Source organism: Lonchura striata, chromosome 3 (genome assembly GCF_046129695.1).
Source record: "Lonchura striata isolate bLonStr1 chromosome 3, bLonStr1.mat, whole genome shotgun sequence".
Classification (NCBI taxonomy): domain Eukaryota; kingdom Metazoa; phylum Chordata; class Aves; order Passeriformes; family Estrildidae; genus Lonchura; species Lonchura striata.
The window spans coordinates 23423090-23445147 of NC_134605.1; the positions used below are offsets into that span (position 1 = coordinate 23423090).

At 41.7% G+C, this 22058-nt stretch overlaps 1 protein-coding gene across 2 annotated transcripts in view; it reads right to left on the reverse strand.

The window, feature by feature from the left end:
- The window catches only part of SNAP25 (synaptosome associated protein 25), a 61029-nt gene that overhangs the window by 13683 nt on the left and 25288 nt on the right, over positions 1 to 22058 (reverse strand). For both annotated transcript variants that reach the window (XM_021540276.2, XM_021540275.2), the window contains exons 2-4: positions 14717 to 14851; positions 14042 to 14083; positions 5815 to 5863 (exon numbers count right to left, since the gene is read on the reverse strand). In XM_021540276.2, coding sequence (XP_021395951.1) covers positions 5815 to 5863; positions 14042 to 14083; positions 14717 to 14788 — 163 coding nt within the window. In that variant the 5' untranslated portion in view covers positions 14789 to 14851. The remainder of the gene's footprint in view (positions 1 to 5814; positions 5864 to 14041; positions 14084 to 14716; positions 14852 to 22058) is intronic.

The window sequence follows — 22058 nt, forward strand, 5'->3', positions numbered from 1 at the left end:
CTCCTGCTCCTCGCTAAGCCCAGGTCCTGTCTGCTCCTCAGTTGGGCCACACTTGCTCTCACTCTGGGGAGCAGCTGTGGGAGTGTAAACTGGCTTTGATGCTGATTCATGCAGCATGATGGATTTGCTGCACTTCTGTCACAAGCTCCCAGCTCCTGCTTCTGAGCACTGCAGAGCTCCTTGTCAGTTAAAAGATGGTTGTACCCACATGTGCATTTTGACACCGGGGGATATGAGAGGTGTCTGATCTTTCTTCCATTGGTTTTCCTGCTAGTGCTTCTGTAACCTGGTCTCTCCAGTAGCAAAAGCCAGGTTCACACTGCATGGGTCAGTCCTAGATCTGGTACTACTGGTGGCTCTCAGTGGAAGCAATTCTCCTTGCCCAGATGCACACTCTCTAAAGCCATGTATGTAACAGGCCCTTTTAAACGGTCTTTACCTGTTTTCTGTTTTGCCCAAATAAATGAGTGCTTCTTGAAGAGTCTGTTTTACACAAATCAAAGACTTCCATTTAAATTACAGCTCTCTCTAGAATCCTGACTCTATTTATCCTACTTCAGGATTTATGTTTGATGCCAGGGCTATTGCTGAATAGGAAAGGGAGCCACAACTCATTTATTCTCCATTAAAGGAAACCTCATCAGTGTAAAAAACCCTTGTCATATTTGTAGCCCAGAAGTCTAGACAGCTAGCTGCTAGTCCTAAGACCACTTGCTAGTTGTTAATGCTGTGGGCTGGTTGTTAACTGGTTTGTATCAGAATAGTTACGCTGGCTTTGTGGAGCAATGCCAATTTATACCTGTCAAAGATCTGGTCCCACAGGCAAGGAAATAGATTCACAGGTTTAAGCACAATTATTGAGGCATAAATATTACAGTGGAATTAACTTAATGGGGTCACGCTGGATTTGTTTTTGTATAACTGTTTTTAAAATGTGGCCCAGAATGAATCACTGCTGGTAGGAAATCAGATTGCTATCTCCATAGATCTTCCCTATTCCAACATTTTGTGCTCAATTAAAAGTTTTAGGGAAGACAGTTTATTGGCACATACTTCCATTTAGGGAAGTCCTTCAAGGTCAGAGTTTGAACACCTTTTGACAGTTTGTTGCAATATTATTTGAATGAATTGCATCTATATGTTTATGTATGATATTTGATATATACCTAAGAGAATTGGTGCTGTCTGGAGGCAGAATACATATCAGCAACAGGTTACATTTTTTTTCCCTCTGGGAATCTCTGCAACTCTTTTTATATACTGATGCCTGAGAATATCACTTTCATTTCAAGGTAGTGACCATAAATCTTCTTCCAGATCTTACAGCAAACAAATGGCCTATCTTAAGGCAGAAACAAGAACAGATTTTTACCTGTATCATTGTACTTGTGAATTACTCCTGTAAGGTAACTCAGGGAATATAAGTTAGTCCTGTTAGTTTTATCATAGCATTGTGGCCATTTGCCAGTGGGTCTTTGCCAGGATCTTCTGTAACATCCTGGCAATTTCCTATTCTGTGGCTGATCTGGGGAAGTGGCTGAGGCAGAAAAACTGTAGCAAGGGCATTTCTCAGTCGCTCCTGTGGTGTCTTGACCAAAAATAGCTGCAAAAGCATCTTACAAGGTATTGGTAGCAAGACCAGCACAGAGCAAGTGTGGGGTTGCTTCACCTTTGCATACTCATCTGTAATTTATAGCAAATATTCCTTCACTGATGTCCAGGATGTAGAGCCTGTGCTTGAATGTCATTTAAATGGCTGGAGAGATCAGAATTTGTTCCTTTGCCTGGAGTATTGTGCAGGGAAGCAATTTCCCCCAAGGGCAATTTTAATTAGAAAAAAAAGGAAGAAAACACAAAGGACATCTTAAGAACACATTGCAATCGTAATTGCATACAGAAGGTTTAATTTAAGACTCAGCAGATGAACTATTTCCAATGCTACACCGTCATCCTGTTTTCCATAAAGGAGAATCATACTGGAGCGTAGACTGTGGGACAGCCTTTTCAGAGATGCTGAGCTCTGACCTAGCTGAACTCTGAAAGGCACTGCTGGGCACAGGTACCCATGGAAGAAAGCTGGAGGGGAGAGCTGTGAGCCCATGAGTAGCTGTGCTAAAAATAACAGTAGACAAAGGCACAACCTTGCTTTGTGTGGGTTCATTTGTCTTTTGTTCTGTACTACAATTTCACCATAATTAATACCATCTTCCCTGTGAAAACTGGGGTAGTTGTTAGTCCCCTTTTATTTTGCTAATTAGCCATAACATACAAAAATGCCAAACCCACACTCCTGCAAAAGCAGTGGATGTCAGCTCACATGTGTGCCAGTGCTTTTGTTTGTGGGATTGCCCAGTTATCTCCAAGTTTTATTTCCTTTGTAAGCTTGATCAGGAGTAAGATCTGCTGGGCAGATTAATCTGCTCCCCATGTTCCCTGGCACTGCTTTTTGTGCATTCTTGGTGCAAGGAGAAAATTCCAATTGCATTGACATTTTCTTTGTCTCTTATCAAAGTTGTGGCTATTCCTCTGTCTTGTCTTGGATGAAAAATTACTGTGCAGCTACTGTTATTGGAAAAGTTTCTCCACTCCACCTCATTTGGAATACAAGAATTAAATTCTTCTGTAATAAACTGCATAAGGACATCATCACACAAAAAAATGTCCTTGAATGTCCAAATCTTTAACTCTGCTACTATGTCCAGGTGATGGTTGTTTCCTAAATAGAGTTACCAGTCTGGGACCCTTTCTGTGTTAGCACTTCAAGTTTATCTTCACTTTGTAGTATTAGTTTCATCAGTTTCTACTGGCTGCTTTTAACCAAAGTATATCCAAATATGAACATTTTTCTAATTTAGCATGTTTTAAAGAAGCAGATTAATTGCCATTGGCATCCTTTGAGTGACCCCATTTATTTTTTCATGTAAAATATAAGTATTTTAGTGTAAAGATTTACATATATTTATATAGATATAAAAAGTTATATATATATTTTAATATATTATTTATATTTATTTATTTATTTATTTATATAAAGGAGCTTGACTCAAAGCCAGATTTTAAAAAAATGTAAGCATTATGGATGCACATGTGGTCTGGTAAAGACTTTCTTAGTGATGGAAAAAAGCCCAACTAGGAAAATATAAACTCCTGTCTCCTTTCTGTGGGCTCCCCGGGGAAAGAGCTGTGTTAACTGGTTTGGGTGACAGTACCTGACCCAAAAAATTCTAAGTCTTGATATTGCAGAGGGGCTACTCAGGTTCCCTTTCTTCAGAGGACAGTGGAGCAGGTCTCTAACTTTTATGGGAGTGCCATTCTCTGTGAAATAGGGAGCTCTTGTGAAGCTCCAGATCTCTGCAGGCCATGACAGACTCTGTAACCTGCTGTGCTGCCAGTTGTGCTAAACCTTTTGGCAAGAGCAGCTATCCAGGCTGGCTTTGTTATACAAATACCTGGCATTGTGAAATTACCTTGGCTTACTGCCTTTCATGATCCCAGATACTTCTGCCCATTGATACCAGAAAATCAGTTCTGCTGTGCACTATTTGGGTTGAAATGGCTCAGAAAGGTTTTTCCATATAAGGCCTGTTTAACTTCAAAGCAAGCAATTTTGTAAGGAAACATAGAAACAGAGCTTCAAGCAAGTGCAGAGATTAGATCTTCTGCCTGCCGCCCACTGGAAAGATCAATGTCATGTTTTCTGTATATTTAACACCTAATAATCTTAAATGACTTGTGCAGTCAGCTGCAAAGAGATCACATGGCAGTGTTAGCAAATGATTTCCTTAATCTGATAATCTGCTGAGACATGTGTGAGCTGCACACATTGCACTAATTACAGAGGGTTCAAAGTCATCATTAGCATATTTTGCCCAGTAGTATAAGTCCTTTAGTGCTAAAATGAAATCAAAAAATTAGCAATTATTATACCTACATATGGTTAAAATGGAGAAAACTTAATTAAACATTTAGCATAGTGCAAGGTTACAATATTTTCAGGTTGGTAGCATTATTTGGCTGTTTTCCTTGAGAAACCCACACTGTATAGTCATAAGCTAAATTTACTGAACGACTTAAGGCATGACCATAACCAATTTAAAGGGGCTTCAAGACCTCCCAAGTCTTTCCTGGAGTTATTGGCTAACTGCATCTGTGACTGTACAACAAGCATTTCAGGTCTCACTCTCAATAAGGGTTTTATACTGAGCTCCCTGGACTCCAGAGAGGTGCATGTGTCGAGTCTCAGCTCCTTGCCTCACTCAGATTGTCCTTCCTGTCATGGCTACAGACTGAATCAGTCAGAAAACTTCTGAATACAGGGGTTTAACAAGAGTAGAATTCCAAACTAATAATTTAAAAACCCAACAAAATTCAGGATTAAAATCAAAATAAATGTCCCTAGAAATCTGTGGAAATAGAGCAGTTAAAGAACAGAAACATATGTTCCCACAAACCACTAAAGTTTCTTGTGCTCTGCCTGTGAATTACATTGCAAGACACATCTGTATATTAACATTCTTTCTTTCACAATATTTGTGATTTATTACAACCATATAATCCATTGCTGAAACAAAACACATTATTTACACAGGTGCCATATCTGTTTCAACATAAGTAATTTTGGGTTTTTTGTATTTGGTGGAAGTTCTTCTACTGCTATTATTTTTTGAAGGCAACAAAATGTTCTCTGTCATATTTTTCTTGTCAAGACAAATCGATGTGACAAAATTTGGTTAATTTTTTTTTCCCTAAATGGGGGATGTGGGGGAAAAGCAATGAGACATACATAAAAAAAGCAAGTAGAAGAAAGTACTTTCCATTTAGGTCCTGTTATTACTTTTCATTCATTACAGTGTCAGAGAGGTAGGGACATTAAAACTAGAAAAGGCCTGTCAGGTACTGCAGTCCATTTCCCAAGAATTCAGTATCCTGACTTATTATCATTGTCCGGGTTTGATGAGTAATGCAGCATTACCTCCGCAGAAAACATTTCCTAATAATAATTTTGTGTCCTGCCACATAATAAATAATAACAAGGACCTGTGGGGGGGCTGGTCTGTTAGAGAGTAGCAGAAATTTCTACTCTGTTGATTTATTGGAGACGCCATTTTCCTGGGGCTGTGGGTCTATGGCAAATGAAGACTTATCAGTTTTATTGAGAGGGAGAGAAGGCTACCTTTTCTTTGTAATATTATGAAAGGCAAAAATGTAATTTCCTGGAATGTATTGAATATATCAGGCTCTGTCTTTGTCATTGTCATCCACAGACAGGTAATGTAAGTCTGAAACCTCCTATATGGACAATTGTAATGAGCTGATTGTGTAATATCTTTTAATGTTTAAATTCTGTCATTCTCACTGCCTCACTTCTGTACAAAAAGTAACTGAATCTTACACAAACTAAACCCATTTACCTTCTCTTGGGATGCATTTGTTGCATATCTTTCACTTGTGATTTAAGTGGGAAAATTACTTAGCACCTGCATAAATAATGCTGGATTTTACACTTACAGAGGCAAATCTTCTTATCATGTAGCTGGATCTTGACCCAAAGCTTGCTGAAATCAAATGGTGATTTGGTTGAGTTCAGCCTGCATCTCTCTTTGACATTAATGGGAAGCAGATCAAAAGAAGTACAGACTCTTAGGCAGCATTGTACGTTTTCCTCTGTTGGACAACAAAACTAAAGGCAGAGAGGTTTTGGGGTTCTCATGCACAACCACACGTATTTTCTGTCCCTCATTTCCAGGGTTGCACACAGTCAGTACAGCACTTTGAGAAGGGTTATACTTCCTTACTGAAGCAATCTGAACTTACCTCCTTGCTCATCCAACATAACCAAAGTCCTGATACCAGCATCTTTACTCTACATCCCAATAGTGGTAGCAAGGTAAGGAGAGAGAAGGGGAGAAGAGAGAGAGAGAAAGAGAGATCAGTGAGGGAACACCCAGCCCTTGGTATGGGACATAGGAAGACACAAGAAAAACAGTGAAAGGAATGACAAGGGGCTGATGGCACAATCCAAAGGCCTTATGTGCCTGGACACTGTGTGAGGAACTAGGTAACTCTCCATTGTACCATCAGTCCTTCTGGATTCACTGGGATACCAAACTTCTGCAGAAAGCACAAAGCCATGGACCTTGAGATTAAAATAATTACTTTACACAATAGTATTTTCTAAAAAGAGATGGTTCATCTCCAAGTCCAATGAAGCAGGAGAAGGGAGGATGGGAGTGTTGATATTGTAGGTGGATGTGAATCTCACAGGAGAAATTCCCAGGTACGACATACACGTTTGGGAAGGTGGCACAGTAGTTTGTGCACAGCTCTTGCTGCTGACAGAAGTCAGAAAGCTTACCTACTTAGGAAATCCAGTTTAAAGCAGGCTAATATTTAATAGGATTAAGCCATATTTTTTGGCTCAGTGATCTAATAGATATGGGTTTGAGCCAAGTTTTAATTCAGTCAACAGACACCTTTAGCATTAATGGACTTTGAATTGAGCTTGAAAGTAGGATTTTCAAAACACCTACACACTGAATTCACCTCTGTTCTCACAGCTTAGTGGGAATGTTACCACTGCCTTTGCTGGATACAGGGATGGAGCAAAGCTGAGCCATTCACAGCTCCCACCTGCCTAAGCCAGGGGTACGGCACCTTTCACAAGTACAATTTTTATTATGCTTTATCCTCACTCTGGGATGTGATCAGGTGTCTCTAGTTCCTGGGTGCTGTTGTACTGAGCTATATCACACATCAAATTATCTCCTTTTTAATTACAAAGGAGAAACCAGCTCCATTCTGCTCGGAGCAGTGATAACATCTGTGAATAATTGATGGCCTGAATGACCTCCTGACTGTTTCATGTCAATAACAGATGAAGTAAGTCCTCTGTGACCTGACAGCTTGACAGCAGTGCTGCTTGGACATGTGCAGCAGCAATTTACTTGTTGCCATGAACATAAAGTGATCCATGCTCCTGTGAAACAGATGAAGGTGGTGGTGGTGTCAGTTTTGCAGAGGGCAGGGAGATGCCCACAGTTGCACGGCTACATCAGGAACAGAAAACTAAACTCCGGACCGACCTTCTTGCTTTTCAAGCCACCACTCCTGGAGGCAAATCAAGGACCTCATGTTATCCTTCTTGCCAGCTGCCCTTCTCACTGCTCATCAGTTTTTGTGGGTGTAGTGAAGTGTCTTTGGCCATCAGCCCTGTCCACGATCGCAGGGCACTCCCAGGTTCCCACAGCCCACAGTGGCTCAGCCACAAGCCCAACCCTGCCACGCTCAGGGCTGTTTGCCTGGTGCACCTGGTGCTTCTCTGCTGTGCTTCCAGAGGATCCTGCTCAGCTCTTCTCTGCCTCTCCCTATGCTCCCATTCTTGTCTGTAATGTCTGCATCACTGCAGAAACTGGAAAAAACATCAGATGTGTGCAGGCTGGCTTGCTCTCTCTTTGTAAAAAGTCCCTGTGTGAGTTGCCAGATGGACAGAAAAGGCCTCCTGCCTCCCCCTGGGTCTGCTGCACCCTGCTGCCCTCAGGTCAGCCATCTACCAGGCACCCACTGCTGCTCTCTCTGCCTTCAAGTTCACACTGCATTTATTTGAATCCCAGCCAGCTTTTAATTTTGCAGCCTTTATAAACTTAGGGTCCAAGGGTTATCTTAGGTTTTCCAGTTTAGAATAAAGAAACCACCTTTAATTATCTTATCTTTTCTGTGGGGCACTAAGCACCCTGTGTCTGCTAAGCACTGCCTGTACAACAGTTTTTTATTGGATCTTTTTATATACTTGGTATCCAGGGAGGTTTTTTCCCCCCTAGATTTATATGTATTTTAACCAACATGGAAACTCATGCAAACACAAGAAGGCTGCTTGGGCCCTGAGTCACCTTGTGTTTCAGTAAATATGGTGCAGTCTGACATGGGACCCTTCCAAATAATGAACAAACCCTTTTGCTGAATCAAACATAGTTGGGCTGAGAAATATTTACTGTTATAATATTTACACTTTAACTGTCTGACCTTATTTTTCTGCTGTGTTTAACATCTAAGCAAGCCACCTTTACAGAGCTAAGATGTCCAGTGACCTGAACAAGATGTGTGCTAGGAGATTAACTCAGGAGCTAACCTATGGTTTTTATTTCATATCAAATCCTTACACAGAGTGAAAGAGGTGAAATTTTCTGTTCTTTACCTGATCATCAGTGCCATTTAATTTTATCAGGCAGCACTGCATCTCTTATAAACAGCCTGCCACAACATTAACACAAATGTGCAAATAATAAAGGGTGTGCAATGAATAAACTTGTCTGCATCTGTGGTCTAATCCAAAGCATATTGAAGCTAATAAAGAGGTGGTAACTGAAAAGGATGAGATGTGATTCAGACATCAAGTGACAATCTCCTTCTGTTCCAAATTTCTATTAAGCACAAATTTTCAGCTTTTCCACAAAAGTAATGAAATGTGTAAAGTCAATCAAAAAATAAATCATGTTTGTGCATTTAAAATTGGTCCAGACTTTTCTAAAAGCTCGGTATTTCCATGATAACTGATATTTTAGATAACACAAACCCAAACCTGTCTGTAAGATAGAACTATTCCAAAAACATGTTCATCATCCAGATGTCTGAGCAGGAAACACTTGGTGACTGACCCCCAGTGACAACAGACTGAGGCATCTCTGGAAAGCACAAAACCTCAATTAAAGTAATATAGGGGAAGAAATGTGCCCAGCAAGAGTATTCAGGGGGCAAACACAGACATGTTGGCATTTCCTGCACTGGCGGTGTCACAGAAACTTGCTTTGGTCTCAGTGGAGCAGGTGCCACTCGAGCTGGCTGCTGGGACAATGTGTAACAGGAGGTGATGAAAGCTCTGCTGTGAAGTGCCAGTCCAGAAGGACAGGTTTCACAACCTCTGCCCCCAAATCCTTGGTTACAGACTCACATCACCGTGGGCCCAGGGACTATGCTTGGCTCTGTCTAGTCCTGAGGGCTCCAGAAGGATTCCCACACACATCCAGTGCTCGCCAATATCAGTGATATCCTGTGTGGGAAGCCTGAATTTATAGAACTGGCAGGCTCCACACGTTATGAAATTGTGTGCTAAATTCCCACCTTGGCCAAGATTAGAGTATTTCTCCCCTCCTGTGCAATGGAGGAATCTCTTCAGACCCTCCAGTCCTTGTACAGGCAATCCTGTATTATTTTACCAAAATAAGGATTCTCAAAAAGGTGAAATGTTTAGGAAAGGTCAGGATAGGTCAGAGAGAAGAAAAATGCATCTTTCATTGGACCCTACAGAGTTCATAGAGGACATACCATTTTCATTCAGCTCTTTAATCTGTAGCACCCATCTCTTTTGAGAACAACTTCTGACTCTCCTTGACTTCTTGCATTTGAGAGGAGAATTTGGACTGCTGGATTTTGCCATGGCACAGCCAATCTCTCACATTCTTATCCTTTATAAGAAAATGGCATAGCAAGAATTGCTTATGTTGAGGCATTAAACGGGCAGCCCTGGAGTTCCTCTGTTAATCTATAATGCAGGTATTCTGCAGATGGTAAAATATGTAATATATAAAATAATTTTGCACATGAGATGACCCTTCAGGGCAGGACGCCAACACTTCCAACTTAAAAATGGATCACATTAGGTGAAATAGACTCCATACATTTCAGAAAAGTTTATGTCCTTCAGTCTTTCATCCAGGCTCTAATGCTTGAATAAAAGCAAATGAACAAGCAGTACTAGTTTGGGTTCTGCATCATTTATATGCCCAGGTTCTCCATTTGGCCACTGGCAAAGCTATTAATCAAAGAAGCAGAATATTGATTTTAAATATGATTTTAAACCACCACAATTAATACAACTCATAGATACTTCAGTTTGTCAGTGCTTCAGAGAAGCCTGTTTAACAGCATTACTGGGAACCCTTTTGGAGCTTTTAATAGACATTATCCTTAGTCTTCTGTAATAGCTTTTTAAAACTTTTTGGTTGCTTTTGCTTTGGGTTTTTTGTCTGTTTGTTTGTTTGGGTTTTTTTGTGAGGGTTTCGCTCAAAGCAAGTCAGCTACAAAATGCTCACTAAAATTTGCCCAGCACTTTGGAGGGGAATTGTATTTCTGTATCATTTCTTGTTATTGCTGTTACAGAACTTAATTTCCCAAGATGGAAATAAAAGTGGGAAGACAATTGGAATGACTTCTCAAAGGGCTCATCAGTCCCTCCAGGAACACAGTGTGTTGGGTCCTGTCCTACCAAAGGCAGCTACTCAGATTTTGGTTTACCCTGAATGAAGATTTTCCTAACACTATAAGGAGATTATGTATCAGATAGAGAATCCAAAATCTGGAAATCACTTTCCCTGCATTTCAAGAGGTATCCTGAAAAACACATATACACTCTCAGTTATGTGAAGAACACACAAACTTCCCCTTCAATGAAGAATTTTGCTTTAATCCAGAATTATAGTTTGTTTGAATAAATTAATGCAGACATTATGTACCGGGACAGGCTGACATTGCTAGCAGTTCCCACAGACACTAAAGAGAACTGTCAACACCCTAAAGACAAAAATGTGGTCAAATAAACATTTTTTAGTTATCCGTAGCAATGAATTTGCTCAGCTCCTGCTCCAGGTTCCCTGTCACCCTGTTAACGCTCTGATGTCTCCCTGATTAAAGAGCTACACACTGCTGCTCTGCCTGGTAAAACACATTCTCAGCCCACGTGAATCTGCTACACCCCTGGCTAACACACACAAAGGGGTCCAATCCTGCATTGGAGGAAGAGAGGCCAAAATTATGGTTCACATTCCCTCATGCCAGATATGGAGTAATAATGGTTAAAACACTTTTCTGAGGGGAATGGTTCCAATAGTTCAGTACTTCCAATAGGTCTAATGATATCAAAACTGAATTTCAAATCAGCTTTGACAATGTTTGGGCCAAACTCTAAATTAATAGAGCACTTTTATTTTTTTCAGACTAAGGAGCATTTGGCTATGATAATAAATGTCAGTGTACACTCACAGCTGGTAAACTGGCATTCTGTGTGTTCAGTATCCTGCATAGGGCAGCACCAGTTATCAAACATTTATAGCTCAGCATTTCACCTTCAATACTTCATTCTCACTTTACACGAGAGAAGATAGTCCTGTCTGGATTTAAATGTACAAAACAGCCCTTTTGTCTGTACATTCCTAAGTACTTTCTTCTGAGCTTTTACCATTACTGATCTTGTTATTTTTTCCTTGCTGCTTCATAGCTACAAAACATCCTTTTTTCTCTTTACTACCACAACTGTTTTTCCTTAAAGGCCATGGTGGTGGCATTGGGAGAAGGGAGCAAACTACCTTTTCTCCCCATGTGTGATATTCTGCATTGCATAATGTTGTCTCAGAGGTAAAAAGCTTGAACATGAAAAGAAGGTCAGCTACAAACTGTATTTAGTCTCACTTGTTCTGCCTCACTTAATTTTTATTTTATGTTTTGGCCCAAACATTGCACAGCATCATCAGAAAATACAGGTATTTATAGCACTGAGTGGCTCAAAAGAGCACTGGTCAGTGCAGATTAACTGCACTGCCTGGGCATGATGGGCACCATGGAGCAAACTTAGTTTTGGAATCTGCCATTCCAGTACAGAGCTGCCTTGGGGCAAAGCCATGGCTGCTTTTGTAACATTTCTTGCCTCCCTTGTTGTGCCAGGACAGAGAAAAATCAGTTTATTGCTAAGCTGGCTTATAAAACCAAGAAGCAATAACATCCTTGGTTTTCCTTTCCCATGTTCCCTGGGAACGCATCAGGGCTTAGTATCCAAACTCTGAATAGTCTTCTGGGGCAAGTAGGGCATGTCCTTTGGGGACATATTCGCAGGCTATGACCTGCAATTAGGTCTTACATGGCTACAGGGCTTCCTTGGATGAACAGCACTCTTCTGTCTCTAGGATGGAGTCCAGACAGTCTGTTTATGCTGTATTTCCCCAGTATCAATCCAAACAAATGTACACAGTGATAATGCTTAAACATGGAGGCATCCTTTTCCTAAGAGAGGAAGAACAGATCTGCTGTATCAAAAGAATAGCATAAAAAGCATTCTTTCCCTGAGTATTTCCTATCTCTATCTACTAGACAGGTTCTGCTAAGTGAGGAAGTCTAATTGGATTTTGGGGGTTTATTAAATCAGAGCAGTGCAAGTTCAATTTCAAATACTCTCACCATTTGTCTTTTTGTATAAAATCTCTCACTCCCTAAATGCTGTATTTTTAAGTACCTAGGAAAAGGGATTGGAATAATCAACCAGCTGTTTAGGCCACAGAAGAATTTTAAAGGTCTCCTGTAGTCACATTAGTGAAAATAATATTCAGCTCATTTTAGAAGAACTCCCTTGACTACTCAGTGCTAATTTTAGCAGCTTCTCTATTTGGACAGGAAGATACTGTGGCATCTGAATAAAGACCAGGTCCAGAGATGCGGAGCTCTTCCAAAGAGTGCTATAAATTCATTGGTAAATTCAGCAGTCCCAGTTCTCCTCCCACTTTGCCATTTGCTGTGATTTAGTACTGAAATTCCAGTGGCATTCGCAATATGCTGGTTCAATATGTTAGGAAGACTCAAGCAGTGCATAGGCCGCACAAATAAGGCTCAGGAGAGGCAGGGCTGATATTTACTCATGGCTTGGCCCTGAGCAAATCACTTCCCTTTCCTGTGCCTCTCCTTCCCACTCATCATCTGCCTTGTCTATTTAGATCCCAGGCATTTTGGGGCAGCAAGCTCTCCTGCCTTGTGTTGTGGGGGTACTCATACGAGGCTCTCTTCCTTGTTGTTGAATAGATTTCAGCAGGAGCTACATCCAGCACAGAGATGACATCAACTGGTGGTTAGGAATGGCGTGTCCAGGGAACTGAGCAGCAAAAAGGGACAGATTGTTTGTGAGACAAGAAGTGTTTTGGCTGCAAGGGGCCCCGATCTAAAGTGTTTGTGGAGGAGAAGTGATGCTGACTATGCTCAGTGACCCATCTGTCTGTCTGTACATGGAAATTTAATTTTGTCTCCACTGGACTCCATTGATCTTCACAGTGGTGATTGATTTCAAGGCCATAAAGCCTATGGCTGGGGTTGTGCTTGTTCCTGAACATGAGAACTGATGTAATTTTCTTCCTATTGTCTCTGCTGGAGACTCCTCTGGTTGTCAGGAGTACTGGGACTGTCAGTGCTGATGACCCTGATTAAAAATGTCACCAGCTCCAGCACCACGGCTTGCATGGTGTCTGAAAATAATAAGTCCTGTCAGGCATCAGCAAAGTTTTCCACCACCTGATGGCTGAACACTCTAAACTAAACTGAGTTGAGATTTCCCAACTTTAAAACCCCTTTATTGTGGAGAGGGTGAAATATTCCCAGACTGAATTGTTTTTTTCCCTCCGGGCAGGTAATAGCTATGAGGACCAAGCCAGGATCCCATTTCTTAGCACCATGGAAAATCAGAGAACTCCCAGCTCCAAAATGGTCAATCTAGGACACCTTGTGAGCCTTGAAATCCTGATAAATATTTCAGAGATACACAAAGAAATAGCATTTAAATGCTGTGTTGACCAGTATTCTATAAATAGCTGCAAGTGTTTATGGAGAAAGAAGTATTTAAAGCAGAATGGGAAAACGGATCAAGGGCCCTTCTCACCTTCCCCTCTTGCAGTGTTACGTCAAGGATGTGAGAGTGGTTCTGGCACAAGGCTCCTAGAGCTCTGCAGCAAACTGAGCCACTTGTCCCTGACTCCAGGTCACCTTCAGAGGCTGATTCCTTCATTTATCTCCAGAATCGTGTCTCAATGCATCCTCAGGTATGACCAAACCAGTGCCTTGGCAACCAGGGAACAGTGTCTTGCACAGCCCTGGTGAGGGGTAGGGATGAGCAGGGACAGTGGCACATAAAGCCATGACCAGGCCCTAGCAATGTGAATTTTAAAAAATCCACTTCCAGTGGCAGGCTCCCCATCACTTCTGCTTACAGCAGAAATGCAAATGAAATGCAAGTCCTTACCTCTTCAACAAGCTGCAGCATTCGACGGGTGCTCTCAAGGGACTGAAAAGAAAACAGGAAAAATCACTGAGATTTGGCAAGTTATGCTTTCCAAAGCTAATGTGCAGGCTCATGCTGACAGGATGTTTTTCCTGCACACTTTCCCTCCCCTCCAAATCAGGCTATCAGCAGGGCACTGGTGATCTCTCCATCTCCATCTCCATGGATGGCTAATGCAGCACACCTCGAGGCAGCTGCTGTCTCCAAGGCTTGTGCTCCCCTTGCTCACACGCTGCGGCAGTGCTGCTTGGAACCATGTGTGTTCCACTTTAAAAATAAAGCCTGTGGTTTTCAGCTATGACTCCTCAGAAACCTAATTGGTGACTTCTAACATTTAATAGGTTTGACAAATCGAAGGAATCCTCAGAAAATATTAAATTGCTGCCTTTTGCTCTGAGGCCAGTCAAATTGATGCACAATCTAATACCTAAACCAAATTCACGATCAATAAATTCCCTAATCTGGACTGAACACAACATTAAATTTTACCCCAGCTCATTTCATTTCCAATTCTGTTTTCAGTGTAAAGCTGATGGAAAAGAGTTCTAGAAATCCTTTAGGAGATCAGCTCCTATTTCTGGCTGTGTGTTTCACACCAAGCCCAGCCCAAGTTCCCAGTTTAGCTACTGGTCTCACTTCATCAGCGAGCTGGTCGGCGCGCCGCTGCATTTCTTCCAACTCATTGCGCATATCTGCGTCTTCCGCCATTTTAGCTGTGGGGGTGTTTGGGAACGCTGCGGATCAGGATTTGCACTCAGCTGCTTTGTGAGCCTGGAAGACAGCAAAAAAGGAAGAGAAACATTGCGGTTAGGAGTAGTGCTTAAATGTCAGTCCCACAAAAGTGCTTTTATTACGTCCTTGTCCTCACCCAAAGTCTCATTTGGGATAGTAATTCCTACATAGCAGAAAGCAAATCCTTCCTTTTTTCTTGACCTTTCAAATGCAATTCATACAGAAGCTGGACACTTAGGAGATGCTATCTGCTGCCAGAAACAATCTTGAAACTCATTCATTCTTCTCTAGCTTTGAAAGGCTTAATGTGAAGAAGGTCAAGGTCAAGCCTATGCCCCTCATGTCCTGTGTTTCAGCTGCATTGCTTGGAGGGCTGGATGCTCAGCTAACACATTTGTAATTAAATTAAAGACTATGAAACTTCGCAGATTTTTATTGGCTAATGACTTTTCCAACATACTATAGCTCAGACTATGAAATAATATTTACAGCTAAACTGGGAGAAATCTACATGGGAGAATCCTTAATTTTGTGACAGTAGGACCTAACTGGTATTTACAACTTCTCCACAAAGTAGGTCAGATTCTGATCTTTGTTATCCTTCTTGATACAGAAGGAAAACCTGGAGCTGGTCCTAACCAGAGGTCAGGATGCAGCCCATTAATCCTCGATTTGGTAGGGTTTCTTTTTTGCTACAAATTCAAGCTAGCTCTGATTATTGAGCATGCCTTGATTAAGAAAGGCGGGCCCTCCTACCATCTGTCAGGTCTTTATAACAACAACACCGGCTTATTTCTTTGCTTGATTCAAGCATGGCAAATTACTGCTCACTAAATGTTAGATTTGCTCATTGCAGGAAAACCTAATTGCAGGTGCAGAGGAGGTGGGGAAGTTGTGGGGGACTGCAAGTAAACAGCCATAAAGCAGATGCCATCATGCTCAATTACAGAAAAAGGACAAAAGCAGCCCCTTTCAGCAGAGCTGCTCTAAAGAAGGCAGGATCCCGGGGGCTGTTTTCTGTCCTGTCTTTGCAATATGTGCAGCCTTTATGAAACAAGATAAGTCAGGGCAGAGCTTGGCTCTAAAATTTTAGCAGTAACAACTCTGTTAAAATAGAAGTTGCTATGTATTGGAGATTAGACCTTTCCTCTCTTTGATGGTGGTCTCCATCAGGATATCAGGAGTATGGGCTGAGCAGGTACAGCTGGGTGGCAGAGATACTTCCTGGATCACACCCTGCTTGCTTAGAAATGTGTAGGGAAAGCAGACAGCTCCTTGCATTTCCTCTGCAGCTTCAGCAACAGATCTGCTGTTTTTCTTATCTGAGAGGGAATATGTGACCTTCATGCCTTCACATTAGCTGTGCCCTCACATGTGGTTGCTTTTACTCTTTGAATCTAGAGCAGGAAGAAATCCATCTCGAGGAGTCAGCCCTGCAGCTACTGGCACAATATTCTACTTTCATCAGTGTACATATCACCACATCCTTGTCAGAGGGAGGCTGGCATTTTGTGATGGGTCACACCATCACATGTAGGAGCCCAAATGTCTGCTGGAGAAGGAGGCCACCTGGTCTCACCAGCTGTGTGGTCACAGCAGTGTGAAGGACCAAGCTTAGGCAACTCATCTGCAAGCCCAGCTGATGCAAAGGCAGAGCTTAATTTCATGGCTAATACTCAGGCTGGTATTGGACACTTCAACGATGCTCACAAACAGAAGGAAATGAGCTTTACAAAAAAAATGGTGCACATTGGTATTTAGGAGGAAAAGATAAACTGGGAACTGGTCTCTTCCAGAAGGGCATGTAAAAGTTTGGGGATACTCTCAAGGCCAACCACAACCTTCCCACCCTGCTGCTGTGCTGGTGGTGCCCTTCGTAGCACACAGCTCCAGGAAAACACTGCTCCTGGCCAGCAAATGGAGTGCTGGGATAAAAAGAAGTTATTTTGGTAAAGAACCATGCTCCAAACTCCTGTCTCACTTGGCACAGGCTGGCTCTAGCACTGGTCACTGCTTCACAAATTGTGTTTTTTTCCCAGATTGAGGCATAACCCAAAGCTGAAATATTTCTGACATAGCCTCTGTACCAGAATAACAAGATTAAGTCTGTGGACCAAGTTTTCGAGCATCTGGTTAAAATATTCTCCTCTGCCTGGACCCCTTGCTACACTTGTGCTGGCAGAGCAGTAGCACCGAGCTTGAGCCAAAATCAGGATAATTTGATTAGGGCTTTGGGACTGATCTAATTGGTAAATACATATAGATGTTGAGGGGTGGGAAAAGTGGTTCTGCGCTGTGTCTGTTGGTATCATCTCACTAGCTGTAAAGTGGGAGGTGATGCATCAGTGAGAGGGTGGGATGCTAACAGGGAATTTGGTTCATTTTCTAAGCATATCCAGTGTGAGCTGAATAATTACAGACCTGTAAGTGAGTGGCGCTGACATGAGGGCTTCTACTGACAACAGCAACTTATTTATTGACTGTTGGTCAGTCTCTGCAGATTAAAAAAACTTCACAGAAAATTCCATTCTCAGGTAAATTCCAGCCAGACTTTTGATGTTTGCCTTACAATTTTTTTTTTTTTAATCATGAGCTAGTGGTGGTAATGGGGTGAAAAAAAAAAATAAAGAAACAACATGAAGAAACTTTCAGAGAAGCATGGAATGGTTTAGGTTGGAAGGTTCCTTAAAGATCATCTCATTCCAACCCCCTCCCATGGACAGGGACACCTTTCACTAGACCAGGTTGCTCAGAGTTCCATCCAACCAGAGCTTGAACACTGCCAGGGATGGGACATCCACAGCTTCTCTGGACAACCTGTTCTGGTGATTCACCATCCTTAAAATCAAGAATTTCTTCCTAACATTTAATCTAAACCTACTACCTCTCACTTTGAAGCCATTGTCCCTTGTCCTGTCTCTCCATGCTCTTGTGGGTTGTTTTTTTTTTTAGTTACCCTTCTTGGTTTGTTAGAACCATCAGTTGGCATCTTAGTGACAGACGTGCCTTATTTTGCATCAAGCTAAAAACAGTGTCAGAGCTTGTAACCGGAGAGATATTGTGCAGCAAGTGATCAAACTTGACAGGTTTATTGAGATTGTTTGGTATTTGTAAAGCACTTAGCATGGATTGAGAAATAGCAAAAAGCATTCTTCCAGTCAAGTCATTTTACATCAAGTTTTAGTCATAAACAGAAGTGCCCCGCAGCTATGCTGATTCAACTTTAATAGAAGACTGTGCCCAAGAATCAATAAAGGTTACTGATTTGCACACAGTGTGATAAACTACATATATTTTGTAGATGGCAGGGAATGAGTTTAAATTTTTTTTCGGATTTTGCAATTTATAATGTGGAATAGAACATATTAGGGATAGGGTTTTCCTATCTCTAGCTGTGAGTGTGGAAATACTAAAAGTACTGCTTAGGCTGAAATGCCATTCCAGTGTCATGAATTTCCAACAACAAACCTTGTTATCAATAAAAATCCTGTAGAGAAAAGAATTATGTATTAAAGGGAATTATTGCTCTGAAGTACAAAGTAACAGTTCTCCCTCTCTGGTGTTTCTTAGGAACATCTATAAAAAGCTTTGATTTAAAACTCTTGATGTTTTAGAACATTGAAAGTTAACAACTTCAGGAATGGTCAAGGAAAGTTAAACCATGATGAATCTTCTCTTACTGATACTAGACAGACTTTCAAAAGTATAAGGTCTGGTTCAGGCCCACTGAAACCTGCACTTGTTTAAGTAGACAGAAATAGGCCTAAGATAGTATTGAGGACTTAGGGTAATAAATTCCTTGCAGAATTTATATTTTTGTTACTAGTTGATATTTTGCATTCTGTACTCATTCAAGTTAATTTGAACCAAATATCAAAACCCTACAATTGCCTTAGGAATCTCTAATATAACTGGAATAAGCTCTCCAAAGTGTACTCTGTACTTCTAATTTAAACTGCATTTTACTATATCTACAGTCCCTGCAGAGATGACAAATCAGAAGAAAGCCCAAAGTAGGGATGTAATATGTTAAGCTCTTTCAATCAAAAAATTTGATGGGAAAAAAAAAAAGATTGCTACAGAATTTACAGACCCTACATTAATTCAATTTGTGTTTATACTTGTGGTAATTGCCTATGCAAATTCAGCCTCAAAATTTCACATGGACTTTGGTTTTTCCATTTTAGAAAAGGAAATCATCTGGGTTCACAAACAAACATCCACAATGCTTTTTAAAAAGGAGAAAAAAGCCCAAACACTGCTACAACATACTGTGTACAACATGTTCCAGGCTGTGCTCTGTCTCCTACACAGTGTAGGGTACAACTCCAGGCACTTGGGTCATTTACATCAAATTCCCTGCAGACAGTCTCGTCCCTTATGCCAGTGCTCATACAGAAGCACCACAGACTGAATGTTATAGGGAAATACAAAGAGGGACTGGCTAATGGAAAGGCACTGCCTATTACACTTTGAATTCTGCATCTGCTATTTCAGTAGTGCCAAGATGCAGTAAAGAATCCCTTAGCAAGAACATTATATATTCGTATGGAATGGTACTAAAGGCTCAGAGAGACCTACATCTGTCCCCAGAGGAAGAGAGATACAGTGACCTTTGAAAGCAAATATTTGCTTCACAGTGATATAAACACTTCAATATATAATAAATATAGGAAAATGAAAATGTTGCAATTTACTGGAAAGAAGGCAACACAGCAATAAAATGTTCCTTTTTTAAGCACTCTCCCTGTTATTAAAGGGCACATCTACTCTTCCCATAGATATTTGTAACCAGAAGATGACTGCACTGGTGTATTTTACTAAAAAAGTCAGAGTTGGTCAATCCCACTCCTTGTGCCTCTTTCCTGTATGACTGAAAACATTACCATGGTGGTGTGGTGTTCATAGAACCACAGAAAACCTGGGGAGAGACTTTGAATCAAGTCTCTTAGGATGGATGCTGGGCCATTTAAAGGTGGAATTTGGGTTGCTGCTGTTGTCTGGCTGTTGGTAGAAGAAGAAACACTGTCAAAGAGGAAGATGAAGTGCAGCTACAGACGAAGAGTGTCATCTTTGCTCCCCAGTGTTGCCCCTCATTTGGCTTCCCATGGGTGAAGCTTTCCAAGGGCTGTTCAGCCTCTCTGGGGTCAGGCACAAGGCAGCTCTGGGGCTGTGTAGGATCCTCCTGTCACAGGACACATCCTTTATCCTTCTGGACCTCCTCAACAGCTACCACTGCCCAGTGGGGAGCTGCTACAGCTCACATGTCCAGCACATTGACCATGTCTTTCACCACCTTCACAAGCCTTCCCTACAGGTGCTTCTGGCAGCTGCGTTATAGGAAGTGCTCTGGCATTAACCCCAAAGCCCAGTCTCGACCAGGAACTGCCTGGTAACACCAGCAGGGAATTAAATGACATGAGAAGTGTGAACCTGCTGCAAGGGGATGCTTAGAAACCATTACACGTGTGTGTTACTGACACCAGCAGGCTCCCCCTGAAGTTGTGTTCAGGATGGAGTGTTGGAAGGCAGATCCCCACAGAAAGCCAGGGAAGTCACATGTGTGCTGCCCACAGTCGGTGTGACAGGCAACAGCTGGTGAGAAATTGAAGGGAGTTGGGAATGTAGTTTTTGTAGATTGTGGGCTCTCAGTAATGGCCCTTACAAGCTCCAACTTCTCTGACTTCTGTCATCTCCATCTTCTTTGACAAAGAGCTTACCACAATTAATACTGTCTATAACTAAACATGCCCTGGTTTTGCTCTTACTGTATTTTAACTGAGCTGAAAGCACTTGGAGAGGAAATTAAATAATTTTATAACAAAAAATCCTATTTAAACATTTTACATTGTGGAATAAAATGTAACAATGAAAAATTACTCAGAATTTTAATTTAGATTTATTTTTAAAATAGATTTTAAATAAAGTTTTGAGGAAAGTCTGTTGTTCAATTTTCCACCACATCCTATTGCATGGATCTAATTTATCCACAAGATTTTCAGCAAAGTTCTCATTTCCAAAAAAACACCTTTTAAACATTTGTGGTAGGGATTAAGCCATAAAGCTAGAGCAGTGTTTCTGGAGGGTCTGTCAGCCCTAACCCAGGGCACAGATACCTCATCTCTCTCCTGCTGCAGTCCCACAGCATTTTGCTTCAAGCCTTTGGGCCCACTTCAACAGACGAGGCTGACAGAGTATAGTGATAATAACCAATTTCAGTCCAAATTCTTGCTTGATATTCAGTAAAGAGTAATGCCTGGTGAGGGTAATACTGGTGAGGGCTTGCCAGGCAGTGACTTTGGACAAGACAGGCACCGAGATCTTGCAAATCTGAATTCAGGAGAGGCAGGCAATAGTTTGTTCCTGTCTTCCTGCCTTCCTGCATCACCTTAGGCAACTCATTTTACTCTCAGGGCTTGCTTGCCTTGCCTGAAGACAGATCTCTGGAACTGTGTGAGGTGCTGCAGGTGTTGGGTTCCTGCTGCTGGCTCTATCCCTCAGCACCATGCAGGTGTCCTGGATACCCTCTGATGGGACTGCTTCTCCATGTTTAACTACTCAATCTGTCTTCCTGAATCTCCACAGCACAGATAAAATCCTTCTCTTCCTTCCTATCTTGCCCTTGTTTTGTCCTACTTAAACTGCAGGTGTTCCAGGGCACAGACCAGCACCTTGCCTGTGCTCCAGGACGCCTGGGGCTTTGGGATAAGTGCTGGTGAGTGTGCTGCCATATTGTCACATTGCACCTCTGCCAGCCCACCCCAATCCAAGGCAGGTCAGTACTGTCCTGTCAGCTGGCAGACAACACGGCTGCTCCACGAGGCTCCTCCAACACACGCCCGCTGCTTCCCCAGGCTTCCACACCAAACAAAATACAAGCACCATACAAGAGACCAGCCATTTTGTAACAATGTCACTTCAGAGTAATGAAAACTTGACTTTCTATCCATTTTACTTTACTGCTAAAAGAAAACAAACCTCTCAATGTGTTATCTCCTTGCAGTCATTTTTGCACCTATGTACCCACACATTTTTCCTTTTTTTTTTTTTTTTTTTTCTTGTCTTTTTTCTTTGCTTTCCCACAGAAACAGAAAAACATCCAAGATCCAAGGCAAAAATATTCTGTTCATCTGGGAGAGCAACCAGGCAGAGAGATGCAGGGTGAAGAAAGAAACCTTCTTAGGTGGAGTTGACCACATCTACTGGCAGCACAGAGCACAGACCTGGACAGAACAGGCTGCTGTGA